General features: G+C 41.4%; 1 gene segment (V, D, J or C); it reads right to left on the reverse strand.

Moving 5' to 3' along the window:
• LOC115291351 overlaps positions 1-6,505 on the reverse strand; it is a 6,894-nt gene extending 389 nt beyond the window's left edge. The window contains 2 exon segments of the V gene segment in view: positions 5,903-6,319; positions 6,422-6,505. Coding sequence covers positions 5,903-6,319; positions 6,422-6,467 — 463 coding nt within the window.
• Positions 6,506-10,820: the final 4,315 nt, after the last annotated feature.

A 10,820-nucleotide genomic window follows, 5' to 3' on the forward strand; every position in this document is an offset into this window, starting at 1 on the left:
GGTTTTTCCCTACTTTCTCCTCGAGGGTTTTGATGGTTTCCTGTGGAACCACAAAAGACCCCGTTTAGCCAAAGTTATATTGAAGAAGAAAACCAAAACGGGAGGCATCACAATCCCAGACTTTAGCCTCTACTACAAAGCTGTCATCATCAAGACCGTATGGTATTGGCACAAAAACAGACACATAGACCAATGGAATAGAATAGAGAATCCAGAGCTGGGCCCACAAATGTACGGTCAATTAATTTTTGACAAAGCAGGAAAGAGTATCCAATGGAGAAAAGACTGCCTCTTTAGCAGGTGGTGGTGGGAAAATTGGACAGCAACATGTAGAAGAATGAAACTAGACCACTTTCTTACACCGTACACAAAAATAAGATCAAAATGGCTGGTGACACAATATCTTTTAGAATTTGTAATTTATTATCGTGTGATTTTGATGCAATGATTATTTAGTTCCCATGATAATCCTTATTTTAACATATGCAACCAAACATGTGAGGTGGGAATAAATTTACCACCATTCTACAGGCGAACAGTTACACTGCAGAAGAGAGGGAGTGTGTGAGTGTCCAAGAGCATATATTACATGAGAATAGGCCCAGCAGCTGGACCCGTACTCCACACCACAGGACCCACCTTCCCCTTTAACCACATTCAGGACAAGATTGGACAATTTCAGCGAGGTTTGCAGGTTTCTGACCCTGGAGTGTCCTGGTAGATTGACATGAGAAGTCAGGTTTATTCTGTCACAGAGAATTAAAGATGGTGATGAGCCTTGACAGAGTGTCACAGAGCCGATGGAGATGCTTGGAGCTTTCAATAACCATCAGTGTGATTCACACATGAACTCTGGGTGGACAACAATGGAAAGTAACAAAAAGATAAAATGGTGGAATTATTAGTGAAATATGTTAAAGGTGGAACACCTGTATTTAAAAATATTTATTCCTCTATAACATGGTGATCATTGTCCTCCTAAAACTCACAGTAATGTGATAATGGTCTATGTTATATTTATCGCAGGGTCTGACCCTTGGCAGGTATGAGTATTCCCATTGTGATGGTTCATTTCAAACAGAGAGGACACTTGTGTGTTTCCACAGCTTTTACACACTGTTCGCTGTGTTTATATCTGAAGAAATTTGGACAGCATGGAGTTGGAAATCCTTGAGATGAGACCAGCCCTCAACTACTCTCTTGTTCTGGATGATGAGCTTCCTAGGTTCTGAGTTCCCCCTGGTGGTTGTGAGCACCTCCTGGTGGTCCCCGTGCACCACTTGTTTCACACCCCTGCAGAGATACAGGGATTCTCTTTCTCCCCTCGCATTTATACAACATGCAAGGGTGAGACCTTCCATCAGGAGCACTGCAGACCCTCCAGTTCAGAGGAACTATTCACCTACTTATTTCCCATCGTTGACCCGTCACTCTGCTCCTTGCTTGTAAATCTCTAGATATATTTTCTGTAATCGTTGGTGGCAGGAATCTTGAATACTGTTTTCCTTATCAGTTCGCAAAGTAGAAGAACTTTTTATTTAATAGCGAAGAGTAGAAAATGAAGGATATTTGGACTCATGAATTCTACTTTCAGGAAACTGTGACAAAAGGGCTCAGCCTCAAACATGTGCCAACTTTAACAAAAAGTGTTGTTTGATCGCAGAGAGAATGTCAACCCAGAAACTGGAGTCTGTCAGAAAATTGTCAGGCACTGAACTCAATGGAGTTTTTTCAGATTTATATACAAGTTGTTTACTGTTGGTGAAGCATTTCTAAATTATAATTTATTTCTTCTGGAAGAGGAATGTCAGTGCCTGTGATCTATTCTTGCCATGCAGATGTATTTAGAAGTATATGAGTAGTTTTCTTTTTTATACATAATAGTTTATTGTCAAATTGGTTTCCATATAACACCTAGTGCTTCTCCCCACAAGTGCCCCCCACCATGACCATCACCCCCTCCCTTATTCCCCCTCCCCTTTCAGTCCATGAGATCAAGGGAAACTACTGAATACTGAAGACGTGAGTAGTTTTCTAGAGACAAATTTTGTCTGATGGAGTAGGTTTGACCCCAGAACTGATGGTACCCACCATTTCACCATACCTGATTTATACAGTTAAATTTGGAGTTTTAGAGGTGGTAATATTTAAACACATTTTGGACTTGAATTAATATTTAATAAGGTGAAATTTGGGCGGATTTGTGTTGTGGATATGTGAGTGTTGTTTGGATTGGAGCTGAACTGTGTAAACATCAGAATGGACTGTGGTTGCCTTTGTTTCGTGCATGATATCTTGTGTGGCCAAAGGGACTTTTCCCACATTTGATTAATTTAACGATCGTTATATTACCACCATGTGGGTGAGTCTGGAGATGGAACTCAGGAAAGACAGGGGCAGTCACCACCTGTCCATCTCAGGGGTGCAGATGGAGATGTGGGAGGGGACACACTGAGAATTGTGGGTACAACACTCTCATCACCAACACAGCCTCTTTCTTGCATGAAATGCTTGTCTCCTTCTGGGTCTGAGTGTCTAACTAAACCCACGTAGATATGCATAGGTGTCTCCCAAATTTCATGAGGTGGAGAGAGACATTGCAGGTAACAGTAAGGAAAAACACATAAAAAAGTCATTGCCTTTGAGAGAGAACTTCTGGTCCTGGTGTGCACCCTACTGTCTGAAGCCTTAATTGGATGATGTAGGACACCAGCCAGTGAAGGTTGGAGCCAGCCCTACAAACTGGGCTCTGGGATTAAGACAGTATCGATGGCAACCTCCCAAACTGACAGATTGAGGCCCAAGGGACGTGCCTCAGGAGATCACTCAGCTAATTCATCAGGAGAAGTCCCTGCCATCTCTGTGGTTCCTTCATGCCTTGAGGTCTCTCCCTCCAGAGGTTATAAAGTCATAGGTTCTTTTATATGGGAAATGTACCCTCTCTCAGTAGGGTGAGGGTCAACTGCTTGTTGGGGGGTGTCGTCTTTGTGACCTTGTCTCTGGTGCACACCTCTGCTCAGTCTTCTGAGAGTTAAAGCAAAGATCCCCTTTTATTGCTGCTAAAATCTCATATTGTGCTCATATGTTCCCAGTTATTTTTGATATCAATAACTGATGAAATTGCCATCAGTCTGAGAATTACCTTCAGAAGCAGGTACAGGATTACATGCGTGGTGTCAGGTAGTGTAGACCAGTGGAACAGTACATGGTAAACATGCATCCTCAAGCCTGGGCTTGTTACCTAGCAAAAAATGAGTAGTACAACGAATGCCAGCTGACATTTGTCTGTGCTTCCTGAATATTCAGCAGAACGCTGTGTGAATGAGCCTGGTCCAGGAGCAAAAGAGGACTGCACACAGGCAGGACATGAGAGCTGGGTGTCTGGACAGGCTGTCCATGAAGTGTGGGCACAGAGGAGTTGGAAAGGGCAAGTGTGGTTTGAATTCCATCCCATGTGGCATCACTATGGAGAGTCACGAGTCAGTTAATTCATATCCACTACTAGTTAGGGGTAAGATAAATGGATAAATGGAAGAAGATAGACTAATTGTCCAATATCTCAAAGCTTATCACTTTCTGCAGCAAAATTTCTGCCTTTATTTTATTTTATGTTTAATGTTTAAAGATTTAATTTAGATTGTTAGTTAACATATAGTGTAATATTAATGTCAGTAGTAGAATTTAATGATTCATCAATTACGTCACACCCAGTTCACATCACAATAACTGACCTCCTCAACTTCCATCACCCATTAGCCCATACCCCACACACTTCCCCTCTGGAAACAGTCAGTTTGTTCTTTATGTCCTCAGGAGTCCTTTTTTTTTTTTAATTGTATTAAGTTTCTCCTAATAGGTTAGACCTATGAGTGATCACATATGGTATCTGTCCTTCTCTGCCTGACTTATTTAGCTTAGCATGACACCCTCGAGGTCTATTCACTTTGCAACAAATGGGCAGATTTTATTCTTTCTCAATCGCAGCAATTTCCTACTCAACACATCCCCAAAGGCAAGGGAATCAAGAACAAAAATGAACTATTGTGACCTCATCAAGATAAGAAGCTTGTGTACTGCATGGAAATGGAATACTCAAGAGGTTTTTTTTATTCCATTTTTTTTCCTTTTCCACTATGTTCATCTGGATTGTTTTTTATCTTCCACGTGAGTGAAATCATATGGATATTTGTCCTATTTCACCTAGAGATGGGGCTTGCAGTACTCTATGGTCAGTGAAGGTGGTGCCTGTGGAGGTTGTACTGGTGTTCTGGAGGAGAGACCTGATGTGACTCTGATTCCCCAGCACTCATTCCATAGTAATGAAGCACTTAAAAGGCACAAGGGGTTGGAACTTGGTGTAAGCACCTCAAGTCTATACTGGGGGTTGTTGTACTACTCACTAAAGTCTGTCTATGCTGAGTGTTGGGAGGAAATAATGACATCTGCCCACCCTCTTTTCCCTGGAGTGGGAGTTCCCACCACTCTGTTCAGAAGCCCTCACAGAGCACTGAATAATCGTGCTTGGGAAGTCATCTTCCCATCTTGTGGGACAGTGCTCTTGTGTTTCATTTGTGTGGTGCACCAGATGTGTTTTATAACTCCAAATTGTAGGGACACAGTGTGGTGCCACAGAGCTGGTCCTGTGGGGGAGGGGCTCGCTGTGCGATGACTGGAGTTGGTTGGTGCTAGAAAGCCAGTTGTATGAATTCTGGGTGCTTGGAGATTATGGTAAAGCCAGAAAAAGCCAGCATCCAGATTAGTTGCCCTTGGCAGAGGCTCCTATGTTAATAAACAGGGTAGTGCAATGGCTCCTGCCAGCTCTCTTGCTCCAGGATTGGCAGTACCACCTTTCCCAAATGTGCTTCAGGAAGAGAAACTGTCTCTCCACATGCAACCGAACACATGGGATCCTCAGAGCACAGTGCCCCCTGTGGGCCTCTGCCTTCCTTCTCCACAGGAACACTGCTATGCCCACCAGTCTCCACTGTGAGATGGCATGGGCATTAAATCTCCAGTCTTTGAGCTCCACGTTTACATGAGGCTGACTTGTCATGATTATCTTTATGTGTCATCTTGACGGCATCAGATTTATCCAGGTTAACCATTGTTTCTGTGGATATCTGGGATGTGTTTTGAAAAGAGATTGGCATTTCCATCCTTGGCTTCTGTCTGCATGGGCATCCCCCATTCGATTAAGTTTCTGAGTAGAATCCAATGCAGAGGGAGGAAGCATTCCCTCAATTTTACTTCCATGTGCATGTTTGAACTGGAACATTGGTCTACTTATGGAATTGTTCTGAAAGTCACATCATCAAGTCCCCAAGTTCTGAGACAAAAACTAATTCAGAATGAGGTGAAATAATTACATCACTGTTTTTCCAGGGTCTCAAGCTTGTGATAGTAGATCATAGGACTTCTCAAACTATTTAGTCATGGAAACCAATGTGCTTTGAGTTCTGTTCTTTCGGAGATGATTTATCTCATGTTTAGAGTAATTGAATAAAGCTGTAACTCATTTAAAGTCGTGAGTAGCAAAGTGCCATAAAGGACGTGTCCTGCTGTTTTTTGGGGACAAGAGCTAGGTGAGGAGAGTGAGGAGCTATGGGATCTTGTGGTGCTAGCCGCACAGTCAGTGCATCTAAGACTCCTGTAAAAGTTCAGCTGTTTTTCCTGAGCATATTTGGGATTAAATCATAATTGGGGACAGGAGGAAGCAAGTGCAAACAACTGTGTCTTTTGTGCATGTTAGTGTAGTTTTCCTATGATAACAAAGTTTCTAATTCAGAGGGTGAATAGGCAAGCAAAGAATCCTGTGTTCATCAGGGCTCTCTGGGGGAAACTTCTGTGTGGAAAAGAAGCCCCAGACCCTGACAGGACACTTGCCTGTAACCTCCATCTGTACCTGCTCCATGGAATACAAACCAGAATTGTGCAGAGTGTGCACCCCCTGGTAGTGTTGATCCTCTTCTACCAGGAGGTTTGTGTCTGGGCTCACACTGAAGTTTCCTCACTGTGTGTTTCACACAGAAGTACATGGCCGTGTCCTCGGGCCTCAGGCCGTTCATCTGCAGAGAGAGTGTGTTCTTGGCGTTGTCCCTGGAGATGGTGAATCGGCCCTTCACGGAGTCTGCATAGCTTGTGCTTCCACTACTAGTAATCCATGAAACCCACTCCAGCCGCTTCTCGGGAGTCTGGCAGACCCAGTACATGGCATATTTACTGATGTCAAATCCAGAGGCTGCACAGGAGGGTCGCAGGGAGCCCCCAGGCTTCGCCAGGCCTCCCCCAGACTCCACCAGCTGCACCTCACACTGGACACCTGCAGACACAAGACATCCTGATCAGGAAACTGTCACACATCCATGCTTCTCTCACTCATATCCACTCACATACTCAGTGTCTCACGTTCACCATGAATTACCTTTTAAAACAGCAGCAAGGAAAACCCAGCCAAGCACAAACTCCATAGTGAGATGTCTGTGTTCTGTCCTGATCACAGAATGGGAACACCGGGACTCCGGGGCTGGGGCTCCTCTCCCAGCTGCAGGGTCCTGGCTTGGCTGGTTTAATCATCACAGAAAGGGCCCTATTTGCATATTCTTTGACTATATATCAAACTCCAGACATAGATTTGATTTTAGAAGGGAACGAGAGGGTTAAGGAGGCACTACTAAGTCAGTCTGTGTAAATGACGCTGTGACAATATGAATCGTAGTTGTGAACACAGGTATATTTGCAGGCATGAGTGCATTTTTACTTGTCTTTCATCAATATAGGTCGTTTTCACAGTACAAGTATTTTACATAATTTTTGAGGTTTAGTCCAAAATACTTAATTCTGTGCCATTTTAAGTTGTATAATTTTGTTTCTTCTTTTCCATATATTTTCATACTGGTGTGTGGAATCACAGCCCTTTCCTAGTGGTTCATTTTGTATCCTGCATTTTTCCTCATTTTAAAAAAATCGGTTCTAATATCTTTTGTGATATCTCTAGTTTTGTTATGTTTAAGATCACTCCATCTGCAAACAGGTGATTTTCCTTCCTTCTTACTGATTTAAATGGCTCTTATTTCCTTTTATTGCCTAATTTTTCTGGGTACATCTTTCAGTTGTAGGAGCAGAAAGCTTTTCCCTTCTTTGCTTCTGGACTTTTACCAGTCTAAGGATTCAATTGACATAAGACAGATCTATGGGAGAGAATAAATTTCATTTTGCAAGTGCATGAGCTTCCTAATAATATGACACCCAGAGAATGAACAAAGCAGGTGGCACTTGTGACTTTCAGACAATAAAATTTTGGATTTGTACAGAGTTAAAGCCAAGGTGTGTTTTTGGAGTATTAAATTAGTCACCAAGTAACTGGGTTTGTTTACACAGCCTTCTTGCCCCTAAGATCCTTATTTCTGTGCTGAGGATAGTTCTCCCCTTCTGGTACAGGGAAGGAAACTTTCCTAAGGGAGATTTATTTCCTGCTGCCGGGGGACAATGGAGGGTCCTAATGTCCTTGGACTATTTCTCAAGTAACTTTCATCCAAATAAACATGTCACAAGATGACATCGTTTGGGTGGCATATTTATTCTTCACATTATCATGTTGACTGCTTACATTGGGGTGATCATCACTACCTGGCTCCTGATATGACAGGAAAGGCTTCTTACTTTACTGCTCAATATGCTGTTGGGTTTGGGCTTTTCATAATGACCACGACCACGTGTAGGTAATTTCTTTCTGTTCCTTTTTAATGGAGTTATTTTTAAATGATGACCATGCATTGAATTTTGTCTAATGTTTTTATGAGTTAGTTAAGGATGGTGTAGATTCACTCATTCTCTCTGTTAATGTAGGGCATCACATTTATACATCTGTGTATGTAGAAGGTTCTTTGCATCCCAGGGATGAATCATGCTAGATTATCATGTATGATCCGTTCAAAGTGCTGTTGGAACAGTATGCTCAGATTTTATCAACAAATTTTGTTTGAATGCTAATTTGAGATATTGGCCTGTAATTTCCCTTTTTGTGGTGTCTTTCTTTGGCTTTGGTGTGAGAGTAATGCTGTCCTCCGAAAATGGATTTGGAAATATTATGATACATCACTATTTTGTGATACTTTAAGAAATATTGGTGTTAATTCTTCCTTAAATATTTGGTAAAATTTTTAATAAAGCCATGGAATTCTAAGCTTTTTTTTGGAGTGTGTAGGTTATAGATTAAGGAAATCTTATTAATTTTTGTTTTGGTCATTTTATATTCTTTCATGAAACAGTCTTGGTTGTTTACATAATTCTAGAAAATGTGTGATTTATTTTGGTGATCTAATGGTTGGTCTATAAATATCTAAATTTTACTTTTATGATCCTTTTCAGGTCTTTACTTCAGTTATGTTGCCTCCTTCAGGTCTGATTGCATTTGTTTGAATCTTACCTGTTTCTCTAGGCTATCTATATTTTTAAAATTTCACTTATGTTTTCCAAATACAAATTTTGATGTAGTTGATTTGTTTTGTGTTTTTAATAGCCATTTTTGCTCTGCATTATCTTTCATTGTTAATTTTATGTTTATCTTTTTATGTCAATACAGAAAAGTGGAGCAGATTCCGGAGTCCAGAAATAAAAATGTGCACATGTAGAGAGCAAATCTTCTATGAGATCTCCAATAATTCACAGTGGGGAAACGATAGCGTCTCTGAAAAATGGTGTTGACTAGGAATGCCTGGGTGGTCAGTCGGTTAAGCATGTGAGCTCCGCTGAGATCATGATCTCACGGTTTGTGGGTTTGAGTCTCATATTAGGCTCTGGGCTGACAGCTGGGAGCCTGGATTCTATATCTTCTTCTCTCTGTGTGCCTGCCCTGCTCATGATCTGTCTTTGTTCTTCAAAAATAAAATAAACATTAAAAAATGGTAATGATATATACATGCAAAATAATGATATTTGGACATAATCCTACATCATACATATATGTTGACACACAAAAAAATCTCAAAATGGATTAAAGAGAACACCTGACCCTAAATAACTTCAAAAAATACCCACAAAGTACAAACGTCATGACATTCACCTGACAATGATTTATTTGATATAAAAGCAAAATCACAGAGAAAAAAGGCCAAGAATGGGGAACTACATCAAACTAGAAAAGTTGCAAAGCAAATGTTAGCAGAGCTATAAGGTAGCCAATGAAATGGGAGACATTACATGAAATATATTGAAAAGGAGTTAATATTCACACTACAGGAGGGATTCCTGAACATCATTAGCAAAAATCACAATTGTAATCATAACAATAAATAAATCACCTGATTAAAATTTGGGTCAAGCATATAAATACCCATTTCTCTATAAAAGATGAACAAATGTCTTCCAGCATATGACTTGATATTCAACATCTTTAATCATCAGAGAAATCCTCCCCCAATCCATTGAGATATCACCTAATAGCTGTTAGCTAGGCTATTATAAAAGAAACCGATCATAGTGAGAACATATCAAGTGTTGGTGAGGATGTGGAGAACAGACAATCCTAGAATTCTCTCGATGGGAGTATGACACAGTGTAGCTACTATGGAAAACAGTGCGGTGAAAATAACTCACCAGATCGAGTTCCTAATCTTTTCCCATTGACTTCATTTCCAGCTAGGTGTGAGGAAGTTCTGGGCCTCATGTTGTGGGAAGAGGCAGGTGCAGGAGACAGGTGGATCGAGTGGAAGATCCCCAAACTATTCCAGGAGAATGGACCCCTGGCTGCCATCTTGTAAGGCTGGACTCAGTATAAACTTTGATACTGATGGTTCCCCACTGGGTGTCTCTGTCTCAGAGGGAGAACAAAAGGACTGAGGGGTAGAAACAACTCTTTTCTTCCACAGGAACATGGAGGTACTAAGAATTCTTTAGAGAGACAGAGAGAGATCGAGTCATACAGCTGATTAAGATGTTGTGGGGTTTCAACAATGGCAAGGGTCATTACTGATGGTCTCTCTTCATAGACATCAAAGGAACACCTTAGAGCAAATACAAGGAGAGAGGAGTTCCTCTAATGAACTAAATTCAGATCACTTGAATGAGTCAGTCTCCTCTGTTTGAAAATTAATTATATATATATTTTTTTTGAATTGACAAAATTTTTGTTTAATTGAAAATATGCAACAGTTGTCACTTAAAAGAGAATGATCATATTCAGTGCAGGCGTTTGAATCCACAACGCGTTCTGGCTACACAATTCACAGGAAGCACATTCATATATATTTTAAACGGTGGCCAGTGTACCTGTGAGGCACTGGTATGATGATTTGAGTTAGTTTATCCCAAAGCTTGGTCTCTAGCAAGGTAGGTACTGCTATTATGACCATTCACTTTAAATATGAGAAGATATCTGTGTTTGTAAAGGTTTTAGAAGTTTGTACTATTTACTGGTCAGGATGAAGTTTGCAGGACATGATGAGATAGATGTTTCACAGGAAAACTGACCCTGAAACACTACTGCTTCTGGATATGAGCTCAGAGATCCTTGATGCCCCCTGGTGACCTGTGAGCCCCCTGGTGATCTGAAAGCCCCCAGGTGACCTAAGTGGTCCTTGAAGTCCTGAGTGCTCCATGATGACCTGAGTGCCCCATGGTTACCTGTGTGTACCCAGGTGACTTGAGTGGCAACTGGTGACCTGAATGCCCCCTGGAAACCTGAAGATGTGAGTGCTTCCTGGAGACCTGAGTGACCATGGTGTCCTCAGCTTCTTCTGGTAACCTGAGGACCCCAGAAGATCTGAGTGGCCCCTGGGGTTCTGAATGCCCCCTGATTAATTTCAAGTAACCTAAGGGCAGGT

Source organism: Suricata suricatta, chromosome 5, assembly GCF_006229205.1.
Source record: "Suricata suricatta isolate VVHF042 chromosome 5, meerkat_22Aug2017_6uvM2_HiC, whole genome shotgun sequence".
NCBI classification, from domain to species: domain Eukaryota; kingdom Metazoa; phylum Chordata; class Mammalia; order Carnivora; family Herpestidae; genus Suricata; species Suricata suricatta.